The 26,364-nt window shown below is 39.9% G+C and overlaps 1 protein-coding gene across 5 annotated transcripts in view; it reads left to right on the forward strand.

The window, feature by feature from the left end:
* LOC101962730 (chondroitin sulfate proteoglycan 4) overlaps positions 1–17,558 on the forward strand; it is a 65,478-nt gene extending 47,920 nt beyond the window's left edge. For all 5 annotated transcript variants that reach the window (XM_078016403.1, XM_021722517.3, XM_040272457.2 and 2 more), the window contains 3 exons: positions 794–966; positions 13,771–13,957; positions 14,592–17,558. In XM_078016403.1, the coding sequence (XP_077872529.1) occupies positions 794–966; positions 13,771–13,957; positions 14,592–16,645 (2,414 nt within the window). In that variant the 3' untranslated portion in view covers positions 16,646–17,558. The remainder of the gene's footprint in view (positions 1–793; positions 967–13,770; positions 13,958–14,591) is intronic.
* Positions 17,559–26,364: the final 8,806 nt, after the last annotated feature.

The following is a 26,364-nucleotide window of genomic DNA, read 5'->3' on the forward strand; positions in this document are numbered from 1 at the left end:
TGGGAAATACACACAGACTCTGCTCTTCCAAGTGTGGTCCGTGGATGTTCTAGTCTGTGAGCAAATAAGAATGAAAAGCAAAAGGAAGTGTTTAGAAATTTTTATAGCAATGTGACTTTTTAAATTGTATTTTTATAAAATTATTGGAATGGGAAGAAAATGTTGATCCTTTACCACAGAGCACTGGAAAAACCACTGTTGTAGCCTGAGTGTCCCCAAGCCTCTCTGGCCAATGCTTACCAATGAGGTATAATAGCATCAAAACCCATGTGTCACTAGTTCTTCCCAGTTGGCGTTCACACAGCCCTTTGCTCATGCATGGACACGTCTGGGTTTTAATCCGGAGCCAACTCCTCCTTCCGGTATCAGCAGATGGAGGGCACTCCATTGAGCACCTGCAGCTCCATCAGACTGGGACCCCTCCACCCTGCCAGGAGAGGTGCTGTCTCTTATGTTCTCAGCACCACACAATCTGCTTTTCCTTCACATATGCTGAGCCAAGGGGCCATCCGGGCCCTGGCATTGATTTCTTTCTCTAGGGATCAGTTGGACACCGAGGCTGGGCTGAGGGAGGGGAGAGGAGAAGCTGATTTCTCCTGGGTCCCCAGTAGCCACTCATGCCCATGAATAGATGCCTCAAGGATCACTAGCCCCTTGCAACTCAATTTCAAGCTGAATTCCTCAGTCCTTCATTTATAATCATATGCTCTTGAAAGAGATGTCGGGGGTCTGTAAAGACTATTTCATTATTCCTATGTTTTATACTTGCACTCACGTTTTAATCTTTATTTAGGTTCTGTGAAGCCTCTTTCACCTCGTGACCTGAAAGCTGTGACCAATGATGTAGACAACGCAGGAAACAGATCTATTACTTTCACAGTTGTAAATTCCCCTAGACTTGGGAGGTTGCTGAGAATGAACTCTGACAACAGCACAGAGAAGGTTTCCATTTTTACCCAATATCTGGTGAGTTCTGAAGTCTGTGCTGGGAGCAGGGCTTAGCGTGGATGCAGGGTGGGCCTCTCATTTGTCTTCATCCCACTAATCTAAGCAGACATGCCCTTCTGCCCATTACTTCTGCCATTACTCATTGTAGCTGTGAAACCAGACAGTTTGTAAGGAGTACAAGAAGAGACATAATTGTCAGAAAACACTACTCACTTAAACTCTGAGTCTAATAAATAAAAAGGAATCCTTTTGGGGCAGAGGTTGTGGCTCAGTGGTAGAAAGTTCGCCTAGCATGGGTAAGGCACTGGGTTCAATCCTCAGCACCACGTAAAAATAAATAAATAAAAATAAAGGCATTGTGTCCACCTACAACTAAAAAAAATATTTTTTTTAAAGGGGATCCTTTTATCATTAAAGACTAACTTAAAAGGAAATTCAAAGTGTAAAGTAAATCCTAGAGGATATATGTATGTGTACATTTATAATTAATATATGATATTACATACATTACATAATTTAATGTGTACATGGGCATATAAATATGTGTGTTTTTTATTTTTAGTTATATATGACATAGAATGTATTTTGACATATCATACATACATGGAGTGTAACTTCCCTTTCTTGTGTTTGTACACAACATGGAGTTTCACTGGTCATGTATTCATATATGAACATAGGAAAGTTATGTCAGATTCATTCCACTGTCTTTCCTCTTCCCATTCCCCCTCCCTTCCCTTCATTCCCCTTTGTCTAATCCAATGGGAGTGTTGTGTTTGTAATCTGCATTTAGAGCTATTTTGAACTTTACTGCACTTTATCACCAGTATTAGCATCCACATATCTTCTTTACCTTCTTATTAAAATGGATAAGCCTTCAAATGCTTGTTTTTTTTTCTTTCATATTCCATCCAGAAACTGGATTGACCAGACATATTTTCTTTATGTTAATTCATTCTCTGAAAGTCTATGTTTCCAAAATAGAATTCTTGACTATAACCATTCCCCTTGTTTGTTCTTCAACTTTCTTTTCCCATTCTGAAACAGTGTACACAGGGATCTGACAGTCGATTTGGCTATAGATTTACATGATTAAAGAATAAAAATATCCACAATCCAGTTTAGAGGAAACAGCAAGAGTAAAGTGTAGGTCTTTTGTTAACCTTTGAGCCTTTTCTCTCCAACACAATGTGGCAGGATTGAATTTGGCTTTTGCTTTGCAGTTGCCTTTGTCTGGGATGCATTTAAAGGAACAGGTCATGAGGCTAGCAAAAGCTCTGAATGTGCTGCTAAAAAGAGGAAGTATGATTTCTCTGGTTCACAGATGCACTCTGGGAGAGGGAAAAAAGGATTAGGATGAAAATTACACCATGTAGGGGACCTGAATGTGCCCAGAGGCATCAAAACATGCCCCATGCCCGAGGTCAGTTTGCATTTTGAATACTAATAAGAATTATATCAATTATGTAGAGATGCCTTGGCTCTGGTCCTGATTTCTTTTTTTTTTTTTTAAATTTTGATTATGAGCATTGCAAGCATTATTTTCAATGACTTCTGATTGCAAAAATATACTATTTTTGATTTAATATATGGTATTTTAGTCAAAATAGGCTTTAGTAGTTATAGTAGCCAGAATCCACTAGATTTTGCTATAATACCGAACAACTTCCAAATCTTATTGACTTACAATAATAAAAATATATTTCCTGCTTGTATTATGGTTGGTTGTGGGTCTGCTGTACTATCTTTTTTTGTTTCAGGACCTGAGTTAAAGGAACAGCCTGTCTCTTGAACATTATTGTACTTGTGGCAGAGAGAAAAAAGTAATGGTGGAACCATGTGATGATTTACAGCTTGTGACCGAAAGTGTCAGCTGTTCTCACGTTTCATTGGCTAAAGAAAGCCACATGAGCTAACCTGATGTCAATGGGATGTAGAAATTTAATCTTATAGGGAAGGGGCACTGAATGATTGGGATAGTAAGACAATCTCCCTCAGTAGACTAGCCTGGTAATCCGAACTGTTTATAATAATGGAAGTCAGAGTACATTTTCCTGTGAAAATAAACCACCTTTAACAATACAACATATTGGTACACAGGAAATTAATACCTCAAGCTAGATAGAAGGCCTTAGGATAAGCAAACTTTTGATTGATTAAAATGTCATTACATGACGGTCTCATATTTTTCCCCTTGTCATTTCTTCTCCTTTACGAACAAAGAGGCAAGTAAGCAGAAAAACACAGCAAGGACAGGTGTTGGCCAGAACTGTTGAAGCGTCCTGCTGGGGCTCCTGAAATGAAGGGCCCTTTGTCCCTGTGGAGACAGGAGCAGGCTCCAGCTCAAAGCACAACTTGACCACCCTGCAAGTCAGGGGTGGTGAGAGAGGAGTTCCACCCTCCTTCCCTAATAAACCAGCTTCTGACTGCACAGCCCTTTCCTCTTCTGAGCAGACACAGCCACACAGTGCCTGGTCCAGTGTTTTGACTCAAAAGACAAAGGAGAGATTGTTGTGTTGTATGCAGGGTTGGGTACAAAGACTGTGTATCAGGCTTTTTACACAAGGCACTCTCTGGATATGACAATTCCTTTTTCCTTAAAACAATATAGCATATATATTTGCAGTCTATAGAAATACAGCACAGCAGCTCATGCTTTCTGCATTTTGGGCACGTGGTATGTAGAGAGAGCTTCTAATTTCAAAATCTGGACCTATTAGATGTTTACTGCTGACAACTAATGACTGAGCACTATGAGTGACTGATCTTTAAAGTCAGAAAATCTAGATTAGCTCTTGACGTAGGGCAAATTACATATCTTTTAAACCTCAGTTTTCTCATCTGTAAAATGGGAAATATACTAGTAATGATCACTGAAACCATTTTGATCATTCACTATGCACTGAGCAATGTTCTAAGCTTTCTAATGTATTGCTTCCCCATTGAGAGACTCAGGTTGTAAACCACTAGAAGTTTACACAACTTGCCCACAGGTATACAGTTTTTAGGCAGCAGAGACAGGATTTGAACTCAGGGACCCAACTCTAAGTCAAGCTCCTGTCAACAAAGCCCTGCTTTCCTCCTGGTGTTTAGGTGTGGAATAAGACAGGTAATAGATGTGTTAAGGTCTTTAAATGGAGAGCACCTCTCCCATGATTAGGAGAGATACTAGATGGAAATAGAAATTTTTATTACTTATAGGTCCTGGGGAGTATATGGCACACCCAAAAGCTATATATGCAAAAAGCTCACGAAGAAGGAAAAGGACCCCATTGTTTCTGCTATGTTCAGAGTCCTCCAGACAGGTTTCCTAAGGGAATTTTGATTGGTGGGTTTAAAGCAGGCAGATGTAAATTCTAAGAGGTCACAGAGTGACTGAAAAGTGGTTACCATGGCATATTTTCTTAGTCTATGTGGGGCATAAGGTCCAGTGGGGTAGTCATGCAGGCTGCATTAAAGGAACAGCCTGTCTCTTGGTTACCATCGAGCATTTGTATAGCTAGATTGACCACACGGATCAGCTGGGGCAGCGGGTAAAACTAGAGACTCTGTCTATGGTGTCTCAGCCCTGCTTCTGGTATGAGAAAGTCCAACTGATAATAAAAATGAATGGTAATAGAAAATTATGAGAATTGCAAACACTAATTAAATGGTAGCTAAGGCTGATGTTATTATCTTTTTGTTCTTGGAAATATGAAAAGTCCCTTTTTTCTCCTAGTAGCTAAAAGCCTAATTTCCCAAGGGAAGGCAATTTTCTGGGACGCTGGATTGGCCAGTGTGTTTACTTTAATGTGCTACAGTAATTTAGTGAATGGAAATGAGGTTGTCAGAGGAGAATGACATTTGCTTCACCTTATAACCCATTTATTGTTTCCTTTTGAGGAGAGTACCTGGTTGTTCTTGAATTCATGTCCCCAAGGGATGATGAGAGGAGAGGGCTCAGAAATACCTAAGAGGCCCCGTGCAGGGATTGTACACTCCATCTTTGCATGGTGCACAGGATGGAGGAGGAATAAGGCCTGGGACCGGGAGAGCTCCACAGTGGTGGGTGGTCAGAGAAAAAAAGACGTGGTGGAAGGACTCTTCATAGGAGCAACCAAGAGCTGCTGCTGCCAAGTTGAGTCATTTTAACAGGATGTGTTTTGTTAACTTTATCTGCATGTCACTGGAAAACCCTGACTCTCTTCCCACTTCGGCCATCCTAAAAAACATAGGTAATGTGGGTAGGGGAGAGAATATGCAGAGAGAATTCTGGAGGGATAGAAAACAAAATGTAAAAACTCTGACTCCTTCAGGGTAGTGGCTCATTTTGATGTTTCAGTATGTGCATTGTTTTCTGAATATAAAAATATTATACATACTTATTATTAAAAATAAAATGAGAAAGTATTAAAACATTAAATTCCTGAGCAAAAGCAGATCATCACCTGAAAATATAGCACAATGAGTGCTGATCTGAAGGCATTTCCAGTTCTGGTTGGCTGGTGTGGTCAAAAATGGACATTTTTATTTGTGACTTGGGAAGAGGAAGACAAGAAATGGTGTTGCCCTTTCCAGATCCTGTCTCCGTTTTCACAGGCATATGGAACGTGTTATCTTTTCCTGAAGTCTGCAGTTTTATGTCTTCTGTCAATATGACCCAGATTAGCTCCCAACCATTTTATGATGACTCAGATTTATTACCCAGACAATTTGGGGAAATAAAAGAAGGGATGTAGGCTGGGCACTGTGGTGCACACATGTAATCCCAGTGGCTCTGGAGCATGAGGCAGAAGGATCATGAGTTCAAAGCCAACCTCAGCAAAAGTGAGGCATTAAGAAACTCAGTGAGACCCTGTCTCTAAATAAAATACAAAATAGGGCTGGGGATGCGGCTCAGTGGGCAAGTGCCCCTATGTTCAATCCCTGGTACTCACTCCACCCCCCCCCCCAAAAAAAAAAGAATTGATGGAGACAGGTTATGGAGGTAGTGAAGAGGATCTAATGCTTTTTTCTTGAGTTGGAGACCATAGCTCAGAGGTAGATCACTGGCCCAGGATGTATGAGGCCCTAGGTTCCATCCTCAGCCCTGGAGGTGGTAGGGGTACTTTTTTCCAAAATATTTAATGAAGATACTTATTAACACACATTAATGTACTATGCACTTTCATAACTTCTTCAGGCTTTTTGGTAAAAAAAGGGAGTGCTTGGGAACCAATTAAATATATGATAAGTTCAGCTCTGAAAGTGTTAAGTTATCAAATGGATTTGATTTAGGTTTGGCTTCCTAGGCCAGTTTTTCCAATCACAAGAGCCAGTTGCGGGAGTGTTTTAGGCGACCGATGGTTGCATGCTCTTTCACACCTGTCCCTGAGACTTTAAATTGTTCCCATTTCTCCATGTGTCCCCTCCAGTAGGGGAGGCAAAACTACTCTATCATAAAACACACCCTATTTCTTGCTTATGATGGATAATTGAAAATGAACATTTTAATCAGTGGCTTTGGATAGAAATAACTTATGAAAGAAATTTTGGCTCTAGTATGCTTAATATCATACTTTGGCAAAACAATCAGGAGGAAAAATTTTGTTATGTTATTGCTCAAAAATATTTTCTTACTCCAGAATAAATTCACCATTTTTTAAAAACCATACCATGTCAGCCTACCAAGATATATAAGTAACCTTCCTGCTGTTTGCCATATTATATCTGTCTAGATGGAAAAAAGATAAACCACAGAAACTTTTGCTGAAAATCTGCTGCTGAAGGATTAAACATGAGCATTCCAAGAGAGTAAATCATCAGATTTTAAAATTAAATGACAGCTTTTTAAAAAAAAACAGATTTAGAGAAATGATTGTTCCTTTTAAAGGGTATATGGACAAAATAAGAATCTAATTTTATAAAGCACTGAGCTCTTCCAAGTAGAGCTAGCTGTAAGCTAATTGAGTGATTTTCATTCCAGTGCTTGTTGAGATAATTTAGAGTCATTAAAAAGCAAAGTGTTCCGGGGTTGACGTTTATGATGCCTGGCCTCTTTCCACAAAGCCAGTAATTGCATTTTGGTTATTGTGCTGTTGTGGATGGGAGCTCATCCATCTTAGTCTCTGCCTACTGCTGCCACACAGATACAGGTTCCCAGAGCCACATTTAGAAAATTATACAATCATTTCTGGGTTATGAATATGTCTAAATTACTTCTCCCAGAACCTGGGTGTATTGCTCCAGACAACATTCAAAATTTTTAAGAAATGGTGAACACCTTCCCCATGGGATAGAAATTAATTTATTACTACTTAATGGTGAATGCAATCAACTTAATGGCTCATTAAGATTTGGTCCCTGAATTTGCTTATCGGGGAGGGATCAGTGTCTCCTGTTATTAATTAATCTATCTCACCCCTACCTCTGCTTAATGGGGACCCCTAGCTCAATGGCGCTAGACTCAGTAGTCATTGTGGACATTTTCTGCCAGGTTTTTTTTTGTTGTTGTTGTTGTTGTAGTTGTTGTTTCAGCAATTTTGTTTTTGCCATTACAAGTCACTGAATTACACAGAGAGTGTTTTTCCATGTGTAATAATTATTGTGCTGTTACCTAGTCACCTGCTCATTGTTCGAACTGGAAATAACTGCCGGGTCTTGGCCCAAAGACTTTGAATAACCAGAGATGATTCTGTCTGTTAGAATTGTTGGCTCTTTCTTTGAGAAGACAGATAGAACCATTTAGGAACTCAGGTTTCCTGAAATGGCTTCTACCCATTCCCAGTGGTGTAATCACTCCTGGGTCTTAACCCAGCCTGAGTTATTTAACCTGATACCTGGGAACTCTCTAACCCTTGGCACCCTGAGCTGTCCTGGACTTCTGATCTCTTCTGAAAACTTTGTGACTAGGCTGTTTTCTGCAGCCACAAGGGGCCAGTCCTGGTGGGAAAGAGAAAGAGCACACAGAGGGGAGTCATCCTCTGAGCTCACTTTTCAGAAGCGCAGGATCTTGGTGCCTTCAGGAGGATAGCTTTTAGGGTTTTCTTTTGTTAATCCTCATTGAACCTTAGAGGCGTTATCTTCTTGAATTGTTTGGCTTTCTGTAGTTTCTTTTCCCTATGAACACCTGCCCAAGGGACTGGGGTTGTGGTTCAGCGGTTAGAGCACTCACCTAGCACAAGCAGGGCGCTGGGTTTGATCCTCAGCACCACATAAAAATAAAATAAAGGTATTGTGTCCAACTACAACATTAAAAAAACAAAAGAAAGAAAGAAAAACCTGCCTAAGATAGAAATTTGGGGATCAGTCCTCTTTCCTTTGCTCCTTCTGGCCAGACACTATCCTACCCAGAGACACGGACTTCAGGTAAAGCAGTTGTGTTGTGGAACCAAGTGGGTGGATTCTGTCTCCATCTCTCCCTCCCCATCCCCAGACTGACCCTGAGATAATTTGGTACTCTGTTTGCCAGTCGGAATTTCAAAGCTATGTTTGACATTTAAGCCCCACTCTGGGAAGAATCAGTATAAAAGACTGTGCTCTGGTTTTCTTATCAGGATCCTGAGGAGCTATATTTAGAAAGACCTTCAGAGTGAAGATATTCTCTTGAGTATTCCAGCCCTGTCTTTTGGCCATGTTTGACTATTCCATTCTTCTACACTCAGTCCTGTCCACGTGTACTTATTACAGACCTATAAAATGTCTTTAGGAAAAAAGAAAAACATTGTCAAGCCGGGTGCTAGAAGCCCAGCACCTCAGGGGGCTGGGGCAGAAGGATCACAAGTTTGAGGCTGCTCCCACAACTTAGTGAGACCTTGTCTAAAAATAAAAGTTAGGGGCTGGGGATATAGCTCAGGGGTAGAGCATCTCTGGGTTCAGTCCCCAGTATCACCCAAAAGAAAAGAAATTGTCAGATTCCATGACACCATGACTCCATCACGCATGGTGTATCTGAGCTCCAGTTGCTCACTGGATTCATCCAAGGACAATCACATGACCTTAGCTCTCTGGATTCAGGTTTAAAACACTTAGCCTCCTGCACACAGGTATCTGCTAGGTACCTAGATGGCCTTGAAACAGGAATGATCCGCAGTGAAAAAAATCCTTTTCCTTCCATCCCACCCTTTTCCTCCTTGTGTCTTATGATTTAAAAAATGGCCCTCTTGTAGAAGAACTGGAATGCTACCTTTCTTTAATTTTGCCACTTATAACAAACACAGTCTATAGAATGAACTATTTCTTTGAATCTTTACAAGTCTGGACAACCTCTGGTTGATACTGACTGTTCTGGCCAGGCCAGACCACAAAGTAGTATTTGTCTGCCTTCGTCATCCTTACCCACTGACTTTCCCAATTACTAGTCTCCTTGAAGTCCGAGAGCTTATCTTGGGAAGTTCTTTTTTGCCTAAAAGCTCACTGACTGTGAATGCGACTCTTAGTGGGAAAAGCATGAACTCTGGAGTCACATAGGACTAGGTTCAAAATTAGGCTGTCCCATTTATTGTTTATTTACATTTTCTGAGCCTTGTTTTTTCCAATCTGTGAAGTGGGCCCTAACAAATAAAATTTAGAAAGGGGCTGGGGATATAGCTCAGTGGTAGAGTATCTCTGGGCTCAATCCCCAGTATCACCCAAAAGAAAAGAAATAAAATAAAATGAGTTACGTTAAGTGCCTTGTAGAATGCCTGGGCTTTGCATTTAGGGTTCAATAAAACTTAGGTATTTTCATGTATTTTTGTTAATTTTTCCATGTGTAAGAAATATCCTGGATTGCCTTATTTTCACTGCTTAATGATTATAAATATATATACTTTCTAATTAAATTTTGTAAAATGTTATAAAAAGCAGTTTATTTTTTTCATTAAACAAATATTTATTGAAATGCCCAGTAGTAGAATGGTAAACAAATACTTAATTACAAAGGAGCTAGAACTAAGCTTCCAGAATTTGTGCCAACAACCTCAGCCTACAAATTCTACAAATTCTCATTTTTATGAGAAAAAATATTTACTTTATTTGACATGTTTTAGGACTTTCAGATTGCCTAATATCTTCATGCAGGGATTCACTACAAAAAATGAGTATAGCCTTCCATCTTAACTAGAATCTCCGCATGTCCCAGTGAGCAACTAACTGGTCAGTGAGGACTCAAGACACTTTTTAGAAAGACCTAGAAGGCCCAAGGCCTGCCATTTTGAGCACTGATACTGTTATAAGCCAATTAGATTAAATGCACATCTAAAAGACATTATTCTGTATTTTAATGCACAGATGGAGGTCCAGAGAGGTTAAATGAGTGGCATGCAGACCACAGAGCTGAAAATTGCTTGCGTTTATATTTGAATTTAACTCTCATTGATCCAAGGCTTAAAATCTACTACACTCTTCTGCTTTCATTTTCATATGAAGTGTCCTTTTCTTCCTTAGAGGAATAAGAGCAGTAATTCAAGCAATTTGAGCCAAAGAGTTCCTCTCAGTAAAGTACTATATAAGAAAGCTCTCATGAGTGCCTGGAGATGTGGGAGATGTGGCTTCTGTCCCTAGCTCTGCTACCAACCAGCCCTGCAATGGGGCAAGGGCAAGGGTCCATCCATTCCCAACTTCTCTAAACTTTCAGCAGCCTCTCAGCTGTAAACTTTAATGCATCACAGAAAGGTCAGTAGGGCCCTGTTCTTAGAGTCAAATCCCTTTTTAATATCTGACAAAAGTTCTTTGTGGTTCCTTAGAAATCAACAATCTGAGATACAGAAGCCTATTTTAGCAATCATTTTAGGATCTTGCCTAAAACATTATGGTTGTTATAGTTGTCAAATGGTGATTTTTCTCATATTGGTTTCCTACTATGTTTAGATCTTTGCCATCCATGGATCTTGTAATATTGTCCCTTCAAATAAAAGCATTACTCTGAGAAGTTCTAAGATTTGGAACCACATCTACCCATTCCTGGGTGACACAGGATGACAGCCCTGTTAGCCCAAGTTTGAGGCTGTGGGAGTGGGAGGTAGTTTTGGGAGGAGGGGGATAGACTAACTCAGGATAGGAAAAAAATCACTTCTTGATTTTAGAGTCCCCAAGACATTGTGGGTTGGTCCCTGTCCCTCTGCATATGTGGGTCATCAGAGAATAGGGATTATTTGTCCTTTCTTAAAGCTGATATAGTAAAACACTACAGGAGTTCCTTTAGAAATTATTTCTAAAAACAAGGTTTTCTCTTGTATAACCACAGTATAATTTTCACAATTGTAAAATTAACATTGCTATAAATCTATTGTACAACTTATAGATCTTATTCAAATTTCCCAAATTGTTTTAGTAAGTGTCCTTTATAGTAAAAGAGAAATTACACACAGCATGAAACATAGCATTTAGTTGTCAAGTTTCTTTAGTCTCCTTTAATAAGTAGAAACACTTCTCAGTTCTATTATATTGCCTTTTATGATCTTGCCTTTTTAAATTTTTTTTAAAAGGCTACAGGACAGTTCTCTGTAGAATGCCCTTGAGTTTGATCTTATCTGATATTTTATCTGATGTTTCCTTGTGATAACATTCAGCCTGTGCATTCTGGGCAGGAATGCCATGGGAGCTGGTTGGTTCTTCTCAGAGTTTCCTATCAGCAGGCTTTGATGTTGGCTCTGTCAGGGAGTGAAGACATCTATTCATTGCTTGGTGGAGCACTGCCTTTTGGGTTTTTCCATTGAGCAAGTGCTTTTCTCCCTATTGTGATAAATCAGTTCTTGAGGAGATACTTTGTAACCATTTAACAATCCTCTTTCTCATCATGCTTTAGCCTATTTTAGCAATCATTTTAGGATCTTGCCTAAAACATTATGGCTGTTATAGTTGCCAAATGGTGATTTTTCTCATATTGGTTTCCTACTATGTTTCTTAGTTGGAATTCTAAATTGGTTTTAATGTTATTCCAGAAAGACCTTTTCTCTAAAAGAGGAAAATACCTGGGCTAATGTAAATTCAGAGGATAAAAACCTCCACTCCCCTTCTTAATCCCAGAGCTCAGGTATTCAGCTAAGTGGCTTATCCATCCATTTTTAATACAGTGGAAATATGTAGAGCTGTTGGAAGCTGTTCCTAAGGCCATTTTTCCATTTGAGGTGACAAAATCCCCAACCTTCTCTGAGATCCTTCTCTCCTCGGGTTCACTCCATACTTTTTGTCTCATCAAGTCCTGGCCTCCTTCTCTCTCTCTGGGCCCTTTCCAGGAACTGCTGTGGGGCTGAGTTGCTATTAGTACCACACACACACACATACCCACCTGCAAACCTGCAAACCTGCATGCTCACATACATAGCCCTTAGAATCCGGCTCCTGAAGCTGGAGAGGCTAAAACCCTCTTCTCAACATTGAAGACTCTGTTCCCCTGCAGTCCTCCTTCAGGGTGTGACTGGCAAGTGGGAATCCCACAGTCACTCTTATTCCCCTTCACTTCAGCACTTTCTATCCAGTCTTAAAATCCCCATGCTCAAGATCCCTCTGATTCAATTCTCTCACTCTCCAGTGCAAAATGAGTCAACTGGTTTTTGACATTTCATTTCTCACTCTTGAAATGCTTCTTCAAAAATAGAATTTCAATGAGACTTCTCCTCCACTAGACTCCTGAAATATAAACCATGTCTAGGACTCTTCTCCAGTTATTTTTCCTTGGAACATTTTATTATTTCAATAAAAAAGTGTATATATATATATATATGTGTGTGTGTGTGTGTGTGTGTGTGTGTGTGTGTGTGTGTGTATTTAGGAAAGCTAATTGTTACTTACATCTAAGTACTAATGGACAAGAGTGACCAGTTTTCAAGAAAATCTTTCCTCCTGGTTAAAATACTAGTTTACTTACAGTTATAAGAAATTGGAGTTCTTGGGTTGGGATTGTGGCTCAGTGGTAGAGTGCTTGCCTAGCATGTGTGAGGCACTGGGTTCAATCCTCAGCACCATATAAAATAAATAAATAAAGGTATTGTGTCCATCTACAACTAAAAATATTTTTAAAAATAAAGAAATTGGATTTCTTTTGCCTTATGAAGCAGAGCAGGGACCTTTTAGGAACATCCTCAGGTCCAAAATTCATGGCACAATCTCCTGTTTCTGCGAGGAGGAATATGTTTATGACCTTTCGTCACAAATCTGAGGCTAGGAACAGAAATGGTAGGACTGTTAAATCAAGAAGTCTCATTTTCCAGGAACTTCTGTGGAGCTGAGTTGCTATTAGTACCAGAAATGACCATCTTTGAAGAAGATAATAGAGTTTCCAATTTCCAATCCAAATTGGATTTCTTTTAATCAGAGTAATTCAATTTCTCATAAGCAATCTGTTCCTTTCTGAGGAAATGTGGAGAGATGGTGATTTCTCATCCCCATTTAAAATCCCCCAATGACTCCATCCTTGCCTCATCCTTGAATAGTATAAGGAACAAGAATCTCCTCACCAACAGTTTTGGGGCACTCTGGGACAAGGAGCTTACCTTCCATAGACACTCACTTCCTAGAACTCTGGTTCTGTATATATCCACTAAACTAGCACTGAGCCAGAGCAATACATATTCAGAGAGCCAGACTTCTGTACTTCATATATTGACTGATGCAGTAGACTCAATAGTTCTGTAAATTATATGATAGTTTATCCTGGGCAGTTTTGACCTGGGCACTAATGAGACCCACTTAAATTTAGAATCCCCTTGATTTGGAAAACAAGTTACCACCTTTTCTGTGTCCCTGCTTTACATGGATATGTGCAATTATTTGAGCCTGAATAGAGTAAGCCATGAGAAGATCTTATGTCCTCCAGGTAGGGTACATATTCATCCTTGCATCATCCTGGAAGCTAGGGGTTAATTTTTCTTACTGTTTGTCTAGGTCAGTAAAGGCCTGATATTATACGAGCATGTGGATCGAGTGAACACAGGCTGGACTGCAGAAGACTCTTTCACATTCATAGCATCCTCCCCACCAGCAGCAGCTCTAGGCCCCAAGGAGTTCCGCATTAGCATTTCATATGAAGTTCGTGAGCCTGGTCGGCAGAGTTGCCTGCTCGCAAACACAGGTAATGCTACAAGATATGGTCAGTACCTTACCTATATTAAAATAGGAACAATTGGGAAAGGAATCTTTCACTTTTGTCAATGCTATGATGCCAACCTTTGAAATAAAACTAATACAGTTATAACAATCTGTTATTTTGTTATATGTCCTCTTTCTCTGAGCCTCTTCTATTTCCTCTCATAACCTTAATGGCTGTATTGGGGAAAGGATGGCAACTTGGCTTTAAAGAATTTTATTTATACCTCTGAAAGGGGACTTCACAATGCCCGTGACTGAAAACTGTTGATAGGAAATGAAAATGACAATTTAGGTAAGTTTTTGAAAGGAAAGAGGTATTGAAAGCTGCATTTGTTTCCATAGCAAGAGAAAGTCCAGTAGTAGATAAGTTAGGAAATTACCACTTAGTAAGTGAATCTAAAGTTTTAGGGCATATTACTTGCCTGAAATGTTTTCCTAATTGTGTACCTGTGGGTTTGTATTTAAAATTCATTTTCTTTTCACGTCCCTTGGGTAGAAATGTTAATTTAGGTACATAAACAACCAAGTGTTTAGAATAATCTAGTAGGAGAAAGTGATTTACAGCCATCATCCGAATGTTCTAATGAGATGTCACTTTGTTCTTTATGTTTTAACAGGAGCTGCTGTAAAAGAGGGAGACAGAGTTCTAATTGACCAATCTAAGTTAGATGCTTCCAACCTCTTATTTAAACTACCTGAATCTCAGCGTTCTTCCTATGAAATTTGGTTCCAGATTATATCTCTTTCTTATCATGGAACCATTATGGTTGGAGAAAGAAATCTTACCAAAGGAAAACCTAATTTCTCCCAGTCTCTAATTAATAAACTTAGAATCACATACCTTCACGATGACTCTGAAACACTGGCTGATAGTTTCACCTTTGCTGTTTGGTCAAATGAAAAGCATAAGTCTGTCACCAAGCCGGAGGCTGACTTTGTTGAGGAGATGTTTAACATCACCATCACTCCTGTGAATGACCAGGCACCAGAATTAAAGACAAAAGGACTTCGGTTGAAAGTTCTGCAAGGCAGTAGGGTGGTTGTGGGACCTGAAGTCCTAAAAGTGGAAGATCTAGACAGCCCTCCAGATGAGATCAGATATACAATCATCCGTAACCCCAATAATGGCTTTTTGGCAATGACTTACCCTCCAGACACACTTGTTCATCAATTCACCCAAGCTGACATCGATAACTCTCAGGTGTGGTTTACACAAGATGGAAGCCTATCATCTGGAGTGTTTTACTTCAGTGTGACTGATGGTGAACACCGCCCTCTCTACAAGCTCTTCCACCTGGACGTCATCCCCATTTCCATCACCCTCATGAACCTCACAGACCTTCTTGTCCCACAAGGCCAGACAACGGTCCCCATCACCAATGCTCACCTGTCAGCAGTGACAAATGGAAGGAGCCCCCAGATCATTTACCGAATAACATGGCCTCTCCAACACGGGCACCTGCTGATTGGAAACCAGGTGGTCAGCAGCTTTGGACAGGAGGATTTGGATTCAGGAAGACTCTCCTACCACATGACAAACCTCACGGCCTCAGAGGACCAGTTACGGTTTTCACTGTTTACATCAGAATGCAACCTGACAGGACAAACCCTGGGTATTAGAGTGCAGCCGTTATTGAGGGTTACATCAAATCTGAAAATTGCCAACAGGGTGGCTCATCAGATGAGAAGAAAGGACCTTGATGCTACTGAGCTTGCTAACATGACTAACAGTGATCCCAAATTTGAAGTGACAGAACCCCCTGTCCATGGAAGACTTATACGAAGAGTGATTCACAGCACTGTAATGCAAGATGCAACTCTATTCACTCAGAGGGACATTGACCAAGGGCTACTGATGCTCGATCCACATGCCAATCTATCAGGCACTGATATGCTGAATGATTCCTTCACTTTCTTGCTCAGGGCAGATCATGTACAGCCAGCAATCGGTCACCTCCCCTTCACCATCATGCCACTTGACCCCTGGCTTTTGCAGACTCTTACATCAGATGTTCCTTTACTAGTCACTGGTGATAACCTCGTGACCTCAGTTCTCTTGCGGAAAAAGCCTGTGGTTTCTTCAGGACCCGTGGCACTGACACAGATGGAAACTCTGGGGAAGCTGTCCCAGGCTAGATCGCACAGAGCAGATCCCTGGGGACCCTTCAGTGGTGAAGAGCCAAGTTTGGATGACAAGGTCTCTCCTACCACTAGCATTTGGCCACCAGCTGCTACCAAAGCCAGCTCTGGGGCACCCACTCAGCTCAGAGAAAGCAGTTACCCGCTGATCGTCATTATACCCTTGGCTGCAGTATTCCTTCTGCTAATGGTGACTGCGGTGGCCTTGTGTGTCTGGCTGCTGGGCCAGAGGAAAGAAAAGGCAAAACCTCTAATCGAGCCCCAGGCCAACCTAGAACCCACAACCCCAAGTTGTAGGCCAGAAAGGAGTATAACAGTTCCTACCGTCACAGTGACACCCCTCATGAAAAGCTCCAGCAGTCCCCCAGCCAGTCTTTTCAGGGCTCCTCCATGTGAACAAATGGCCTCTCCAGTGGCTGAACCAACAGAAAGATGTGCTCCTTGGGAGACGTGGATGAACCTGGATCCTGACATGATCAAGCTCTGCCGACAAACCAACCCAACGCTGAAGCACAACCAGTACTGGGTCTAGATTGGGGGCTGTGTTTCTCATTGACCACCTACAGGTACCAGGTACTAGGATAGGCACAAAAGAAAGAAAGAAAGAGGAAGGGAGGGAGGAAGGAAGAAAACCAACCTGACCTTGCTAGCCACTCACTGTCATGACCCTAGGGTTGGTGGGCGTTTATTGGAACTTCTGAACAACACTCATAGGCTTTCCATGGCAGGTTTTGTATGACCTCTGCTGGACATGATTCACCCAGTATTCATAAGCTTTTGTCAATATTTAAACCCTTTACCAAGGTGCTACTGAATGTATTGGCCCCACTGAAAAGCAGCAGTCTTAATGGGACATGGAGTTAAAGCTTTGAATATTTTTCATTGAGGATTCGCTCTGAGGGAGTCAGCAGGAAGTGCAAGAACTGCCTCAGCAGTAGGAGAGGCAATTTATCACCCCAGTGAGTCTGTTTATGTGGTGTTTTTCTGCAGTGCCTTCTCCATGGGGTCCCTAGTTTTGTTTTCCTATTGCAGAAAATGCGGTGATGATCCAGATAATGGATCTTCCTTTGAAGATATTCACTGCATGCTTTATATTTCACCAAAGATTTTATCTTTTCTGACTTGTGAAATCAAGCCTCACAGTAGTAGAAATACTATTGGAAGCTCTAAGAGAAAAAAGTTTGTTAAATGCTTTTGTGGACCTTCAATTTGGCTTCACTTTTTAATGAACAGAAATAATGACAAATTTGTATTTGAATTCTCTAATGGCACTGACTAAATATTAGTTTCTGCAATTGTAAAATGAAGATATTAGTACTTGTATGAGTACTTGCTTTGGATTTCCAATCACAAGACCTTCAATATAAGTGGTTTATGTTGGGGATTGGCAAATTTCTTTTCTGTAAAGAGTAACTTAATAAACATTTTGGTTTTGTGGGCCCCAATCAGTCTCTATTATTCATACACCTTTTTTTAAAATCAGCCTTTGAAAAATGTAAAAATAATCCTTAGTTCTTGAATTTTCCCTGTAGACCATAATATGCCAATATCTCAATCAGCGTTCTGGAATTGTGTGGTCCAAGGCTGGCTCAGCAATTCAAGGGTGTTATCAAGGATGGAAGCTCTTTTTTTCCCTCTGCCCTACCTTCCTCAGCATCATTCCTTCCTTAGCATCTCACTCTTTTGTCCAATTCTTTGTGCTTGTCAGATGGCTGCCAAAACTCCAAGCAATACAGTCACATTCAAGACAAATCATAGTGGATAAGAGAAAGGGCAAAATGACTTTTTCTTAGAGGCTCTTATTTTTCTTTAAATTTATTTATTTATTCTAATGTGTTATACATGACAGCAGAATGCATTTCAATTCATAGTACACATATATAGCACAATTTTTCATGACTCTGATTGTACACAGAGTCACACCATTCGTGTCTTCATACATGTACTTGGGATAATAATGTCCATCTCATTTCACCATCTTTTAGAGAGACTCCTATTTTACTTGTATTATTATTTTAATCTTACAAGGAGAATTCCTCCCTAATCATTTATTATTCTTTTTGTGGCTCATTGCCTAGAATTCAGCAACAAGATTTCCAACCCTCCACCAATCGTCCAAATACCAGCAAAAGGAAGTGAGATTCTCATGACTGATCATCTCTGCTGGGCCTGAGAGAAGATCCACCACATCTGAGATCAGTGAATCACTAGCTCAGTCCATGGTGTAATTAGAGAAGGATGAAGGGGATCACAATTAGACTGGCAGTGAATTATGTCTATTAAAATACTTTGGGGTATTAAAATACCCGAGAAACAAAATCTTTGATCATTCAAATTGGATTCTAATATTTCCTTTTCATTTAATAATTTTCTTGAAGCCAGAGGCTGGTATTCCAGGTGTGGGGCTGGAGGTGGAGTGGGCTATGATGGGGGTGAGTGTGAAGGAAGATATGTTCCCAAGGGTCATTTGGCAATGGCTGGGGACAATTTTGATTTCCAAAACTGCTGGGAAAGGGAACTTCTTGCATCTACTGGGTAGTGGCTCTAAATATCCAACGATGCACAAGACAGCAAAGAATGATCTGGCCCCAAGGGTCAAGGATGCCAAAACAAGAGATGCTGGCTTAAGTCATACTGAAGAGATTCTTGCATACCCAGGGAAGGTTTAATAAGCTCATTATAGACTCTAGGCAAAAATTTTGCTTTAAAAACAATGAAGTGTGAAAATTCCACAGTAGGTTTTAAACTCTGGCTAATGGTACACATGAACATTTTTTAAAAGAGGATGTCTTAAAAACCAAATAAAACCTGACAGCAGATTCATTTCTATATATCCTTTGTCCAAGGAAAAGATTTTGCCTATGTTAACAGGTCTGGAACACATCAGGAGGGGACAAAAAAATTGAGATAGGATGTTTCCAAAAGATGAGGTCAAATTGTCCCAGGAAGTCTGATGCCTCTGATCTGTTTCATACAGAAAGTTCATTCTTTCACCATCTTTCTTTTTTACTTCTCTAAGAAGTATTTCCTTCCCAACCCAGTTTTAACTTCTCTTGTGAAAACAGATTTCACAATATAGAGAATAGGCATAGTATGTTTGAGCCTAGAGATAGCCCCCCACGTCTTAGATCTACGTCCCTGGCCATGGACATCTGAGGCTGAAGAAAACTACTCTTCTTCCAAAAGTGTTTCTCTCCTGTGTGTTTGAACTTCTGAATTATAAGTTCAGTATCCCCAATATTTTTGTTTTTAGAAAAGAGGAAGAAATAGAGTATTAAATCAAGATTACTTTATCTGTGTGCAACTCAGAATTGTTCTTGAGCCTGTTCTAATCCAGGCTCACAGAGGACAAAGAATGGCTGTGTGCTGGCTTCTGCACACAATATGGGAAGGCCTAAGAGCATCTTAGCATTCAGTACATGGGTTGTGCTCCCTCTTGACTGGATTAGGAGAATGCCTTATCTTTGTGGAAGAGCCAGTCATCCTTGGCTCTGTGAGCGTGTTGTTTTCTTTCTTGCTTCAGTCATAAGATATTTGGAACTAGGAGTATAAGGCTGGCCAAACAAAAATGCCTGATTTCTTCACCTCTTTTTCCCCCTGTTGATTTTTTGCAACTCCAGACAGATAACATTGTTGCTCATATTGGAGGGAGACATACACAAACACTTTAAGACAGTCATTCACATTCTTGTTTCTGAGTGTTTCTAGAGCAAGAACAGTGTGAGATCCAGATGTCAAACTTCAGTGATTAATCAAGTAATTAATAGAGAGTTTGGAAAGTTTTTTTTCCAGAGACTCTGGAATATTCTACGGGTTTGCAGATGGGTTCAATTAAAAGGAAACAATGTCTGCCATTTGGTGCTGGCTCAAAGAAAGCATAAAATGAAAAGTTTTGGCATAGCCTTGTGCAGTATTAAAAATTCAAGTTTGGAAATTGAAAATCAGTCTGAGATGGTTTCTCCCATATGCAGAACTATGACTGAATAATTTCAATTCTTTGTCATAATGAATCCACTGATGCTTAACAAATGACTGGTAAATTAATATGTGCATACCAGAAGTTAGAATCAGAAGAATGGCTAATTTTGCATAGGAGACTTTTGTTTGAGGTGGGCTTGGAGTGGAGGATTTCTTATTTTTTTTCCAACCTCCAAAATTTTAATATTTTTAATATTGGGGGTTTTGGCAAATTCTTTTAGGGTTCCTCCTTGAACACCTGGATGCATTTCCTCATATTCTTGCATTAATTAGGTGGGATGGGGGTGACACATCCTACCCTCTGGTTCTTTCGATTTCTGGGGCTGAAATAGACACATTGGAAGGAATAGGAGATGATAATACATATCGGGTAACAATCCCTGAATTTGGGGATGGAAAGTGGGCTATTCATCTTTTCCATCTTTCAAAGGCATTGTAATTAACAATGAAGTCCAGCCCTGTATACGGAGAGGCATGAGAGATGAAAGTGGGCACAGATCCCACTGTTTGGCACGCTGACTGATGGGTCGTTTGGTTTGGATGCTTTCTTTAGAGCACCATTGGCTGTTTAATGGAGTCCTGGAAGAAGCCACCTTTTCCAAGAGATCCACAAACATTTATTAGGCACGAAATGCACTTGAGACACTACTAGATTCTCCCCTTGGGCTGAACTGCAAGATGCTGTGTTGTAAGAAGCTTTTTGGTGATTTTTCAAGAATCACATGGGGCATACCAGGAAGATGAGTGTACAGGAGAAACAGAACAAAAAGAAACAGAACTTAGAAAAGGGTTTTGTGATTGCACCCAAAGGGCTCAGAGGTGTGTGCTGCCCATTCAATGGTGCAGTAAGAATTAGGGTGCACGCTGGCCCACTGTGGCATGTCTCCCAACCTGTACTTTTCTCCACCTAACCTTGTACTACCTGTCCCTTGGTTTCTGCCACTGGTTACAGGCCAGAGTGGTTAAATAATGGATTCTGGGTCTGTTTGGGATCCTGGCTCTTCACTTCCTAGCAACACATGATTACTTAATTTCCTTGGGGTTTCTTCTCCTCAGCCAAAATGAGGATAATAATTATGTTGGCACCCACACCTTGAGGTTTTGTGATATAATCACCTGATGTTCATGGGATGATAACATTTTTTAAAGCATTTTCAGTGCATCAGGCACTATACCAACTATTGCAAAGTGGAGTTTCCAGTGGGTGATTTAGGAATAGATGAGGTGTTTTAGAGAAGGAAAATTCCCAGATGCTCAAAATACCTGGCATGGATGGTCTTTTCTTTGGTCCTTGGAAGGAGACTTGGTAAGAAACAGGATGAAGGGAAGAACTCCAGGAACACTTTCAAGCAGCAGACTGAAGCTCAGAGGGATTGACAGTTCTCTATCTCATGGAGAATGATGAGCCACTGGTACAAGGCCCTGCACCATTCCCTTCATCTGGCAGGGATTTAATGCATATATGTCAGGCTCTGGACTTGGAAACTTAACCTGCTTGTATTTCTCTCCTCCCAACCCAGCAAATTTTCAGGCATTCATGGATTAACTTTTTAGTTTATTTGTTGGGTTTTTTTGTTTGTTTGTTTGTTTGTTTGTTTTGAGACAGGAGGTCATTAAGTTGCTCAGGATGTCCTCAAATTTGCAATTCTTACCACCATGCCTGGCTTCTTTTTAATTGTAGAGTTGACAAAAGACTACCATTCCAAAAATTTTAAAATATCCTTAACAAAATAAAAAAGACTACCAACCATCACCATATTTTCATTTTCAAAGTGAAGGCAGGTCTTAGAATAAAAAACTTATGGAGGGGAAAAAAAGAACCCCGTATGCCCATATGCAAATTTTTCTCTTTTGCCTCAATTTGACCTTGGCCAGGGAAATCCCTGGCACCCACAAATTCGAGGCGGAGGAGGGCAAGGGAGAGGGTGGGGGCAGGTGGGGGGCTCTGGAGGTTGTATTTGTGGGTGTTTTTGTTAGAACAGAGGCAGAGTGGAACTCATCCTCCTCAGTGCTGATACTCCCTGAGAGGATGTGGTCTGGAGCCCTGGCATGTTCTTGTGTGTGTGTGTGTGTGTGTGTGTGTGTGTGTGTGTGTGTGTGTGTGTATTGTATTAGGAAAGATATGGGGATGGGGTAAGTTGGCTACTTAAGTGTCCAAATGAGGCCAACTTTGTGGGCAAGCTACCTGTGCAGTCACACAGGACCTGTTCTCAGAAGTTCCTTGGATTTGGTGTCACCATCTTGAAAGTCCAAAAATTTTGAACAGCAGGCCCTACCTTTTCTTTTTCACTGGACTCCATAAATGATGTAGCCAGTTGAGTCCTGACAGAATTCAGTTGATAGTTGCATCAGACACATTTTAAGCATTGTTTCAACTTCAACTTTGCTTCTTATTCTTCTAGCTATAGCTTGACTACCATTACCAAGCATGTTTGCAGCTAAAACTGAGTGTGTAGCATGCCACCCAAGTGACATCCCGGGACTCCTCTGACTCCAGAGCCTGCCTGCGGAAAATTGTGCTTGCACAATGCTTGAGGAGGGAGAGTTCATTCCCCATGGAACAGCAGGTGGATCCTATAGATAGGATAAATGCTTCCTCATTCATCTCTCATGTAAACAGTTCTAAAATGCCATCTATGAAGGTCTCAGAAAGATCTGAAGGTTTTTGAGCATGTGGACTCTTCCTAACCTATTTATTGTCCCTTACAGATGACTCTTTGCTTTTGAGGATATCCGGACTAAGGCAATAGCTCATATTTTCCCTGTGTTATGTGCCCAGGGCCTAAAGGCCCTGTGGTCAGGAGTCCATTGCCTCCTGTCTCTTGTATGTCCCTTAGTATCACTTGCCTTCAGGGTCCCCACCCCATAGGCCTTTTATCTCCTGCAGCTCAAACCTGCTGAGGCACTGCCGTCTGTCTGCAGTTGAAGCAAGGCAGGCTAGTGTTCCTGGGAGGCTCTGACCCAAGGCTGCTTCTGGAGTCACTCTGAGTAACCTGGCTTCCACAGTACCCCTTCTGGTTGAACATTTCTTTACTGTTCACTGTAGTTTCTCTGCTGGTCATGGCAGGTCCCTGAAAGAGCAACCCTTTTACCACAACTTTTAGCAGGACCAAGATTTGCTGCATTTTGTAGTATTCTAGAAAGTCTTCTCTGCATTTTATTTCAGTGTGGCACATGTCTCTACAAAGCAAAGGCTATGTCAGCATTTTTTTAAAATATCAGCTTTACTGAGATATTTATATCCCATGAAATTTACCCAGTTAAAATACAGTTTTTAGTGTATTCATCGAGTTGTGAAACCATTGCCACAATAAATTTGAGAACATTTCTATCACTCCTAAAATAACACTACACCTTAATAGTCACTTTCTGTTGACCCCAGACCTCAGAGTCTGAAGCAACTACTAATCTAACTTTCTACCTTGATGGATGTGCCTATTCTGGATATTTCATATGCATAGTATCATACAACTTATGATCACTTACAACTGGATTCTTTCTCTCAGCATAATATTTTCAAGGTTTACCCAGGTTGTAGCACGAATGTTTCTTTTATGGCCAAATAATGTCTTATATGGATATGCCACATTTTATTCATCTATTCATCATTTAATGGAAATTTGATCTCCCCCTTCCTTTTTTGGTCTAATGTGAATAATTCTGCTGTGAACATTTATGTACATATTGATTTCTTTTAGATATATGCCTAGGAATGGAATTGCTGATTCATATGGTAACTCTCTCTGTTTGATCACCTAAGCAACTGCCAGGCTGATTTCCAAATGGCTGCCACATTTTGCATTCTCACCAGAAGTTTACTGGGGTTTCAATTTCTTCACATCCCTGCCAATACTTGCTATTGTTTATCTTTTCTATTTTCTCCATTCTAGTGGGTGTGAAGTCGTATCTGAATGTGGTTTTGATTTGCATTTTCCTGGTGACTAATGGTGATGATGTGTCCTCATGTATTTATGGGCTATTTGCATATCTTTGGAAACTATTCAGATCCTTTGATCGTTTAAAAAAGTTGGACCATTTCTTTTTCTATTTTGAGGTTATAGGAGACATCTATATGTTCTAGATACTAACTCTTATCAGACATGTGATATACAAATTTTTTCTTCCACTGTTTGTGTCTTTTCACTTTCTTGCTATTCTTGAAAGCCCAGAAGTTTCAAATTTTGATGATGTCGAATTTAACTGTTATTTCCTTTTCTTGCATGCACTTATGTTATTGTATCTAATCTAAAATTATGAAAATTTATGATCATGTTTCTTTAAAGCATTTTCTTATTTTAGCTCTTTCAATTAAATAAGTGATACATTTCAAGTTAATTTTCATATGCGGTGTGAGGTGGAAGTACAACTTCATTCTGTTGCAGGTGGATATGTAGTTATTCTGGTGCCATTTGTTGAGGAAAATAGTTTCTACCATCTAATTGTTTTGTAACTGTCAAAAATCAGGGGACCGGGGTTGTGGCTCAGTGGTAGAGCACTTGCCTAGCATGTGTGAGGTACTGCATTCGATCGCTGACACCATATAAAAAACCCAAACAAATAGAAAGTAAAGGCATTGTGTCCATCTACAACTAAAAAAATATTTTTAAAAAATGAGCTCAGAAATGTGAGTTTGTTTTTTTTTCCCCCTGCACTCTCAATTCTAATCCATTCACCCAAATGTCTGCTCTTATGCCAGGACCATCCTGTTTCATTACTGTAAGTTTGAAATGAAGGAGAACTCATTGTTTAGCTTTGTTCAAGATGTTTTGGCTATTCTGGTTTCCTTTAATTTCCACATGAATTTTAGACAGCTTGTCAATTTCTTAAAAGAAGGTAGCTGAAACTTTGGTAGGAATTGCATTGAATCTGTAGATAAATTTTAACAATATTGAGTCTTCTGATCCATGAGCATGGAATGCCTTTCTGTATATTTAGATCTTCCATTTCTTTCAACAACGTTTTTGTCATTTTCAATGTACAAGTCTAGCACTTCTCTAAGTATTTTATTCTTTTTTGATGCTATTGTAAATCTATTTTTTTCTTCAATTAATTTTTGTTTAGTACAGAAATAGAACTGATTTTTGTTTATAGATCTTGTAACCTGAAAACTCACTGAAACCTTCTTTACTTTTGTTTTATAGTGGATTGGTTAGGATTTTCTATATATGAGGTCATGTCCTCTGCAAATAAAGATATTTTTACTTCTTCCTTTCCAGCCTTTTATTTCATTTTCTCTTTTCATTATATAGAATGTGTGTATGTATATTTATATGCATATGTATATATATATATATATATATATACACATGTATATATACACACACATTATATCATATATAATGGTGCATTGTAGTTCTACATAATAGTGGGACTTCTTACTTTCTCATATGCATACACAATATAACAACATACTTTCTTGCCTAATTACCCATTAGAACCTTCAGTATAATGTTGAATAGAACTAGTGAGAGTACACTTCCTTCTCTCATTTTTATCTTAAGAGATAAGACTTTCACTCTTTGTAGCTATAGGTTTTCCTTAGATACTCCTTATCAGGTTGAGGAAATTCTCTTTCATTCCAAGTTGGTTGAGTGTTCTGTTTTGAATGAAGCAATGATGAGTTTTTGGAACTATTAAAATGGTCAGGTGTTTTTTGTCCTTTATTCTGTTGGTATGGTGTTTACACTAATTGATTTTTGAATATTAAACCAACCAATTCCTCTTGGTCATGGTGTTTTATACTTTTTATATATTGCTGGATTTGGTTTGCTAGTGTTTTTAGGAAATTTTCCTTGTTGATAATCTTGATATTCAAGTCTCTCATTTCAGGGGCATGAGCTCAAGCAAAGAATGTGTGCTGGACAGATATCAAAGACTTTTTATTTAGGAAGGTTGGTTTTATTGTGGAACAGAAATAGAATGGATTTGGACTCTAAAATTGTGGAGTTTATGAAGGGGAGCTGAGATATTTTGTCTTGGTTTAGTACACAGATCATACTTGGTTGCAGGCTTTTCAATAGGTCTCTGGGGCAGAAGTATCTACCAGGACTATACTGAGGGAGTCCACTGTGTAATGTTCTACATCAGGTGGCTGTGTCTGCTGCTCCCCTACCCCAGCACATGCTATATTAGAGATGAAAGTTAGGTTGTTTTAGCAAGTTGGAAGAACCAGGATGGACTACACAAGTTTGTGTGTTTACCTTGAGTATGGAATATCCAAACATCACAGGAAGTGAAATGAGCAAAAACAAAGAAAATTGACATCACAGTTCA

This window comes from Ictidomys tridecemlineatus, chromosome 1 (genome assembly GCF_052094955.1).
Source record: "Ictidomys tridecemlineatus isolate mIctTri1 chromosome 1, mIctTri1.hap1, whole genome shotgun sequence".
NCBI classification, from domain to species: domain Eukaryota; kingdom Metazoa; phylum Chordata; class Mammalia; order Rodentia; family Sciuridae; genus Ictidomys; species Ictidomys tridecemlineatus.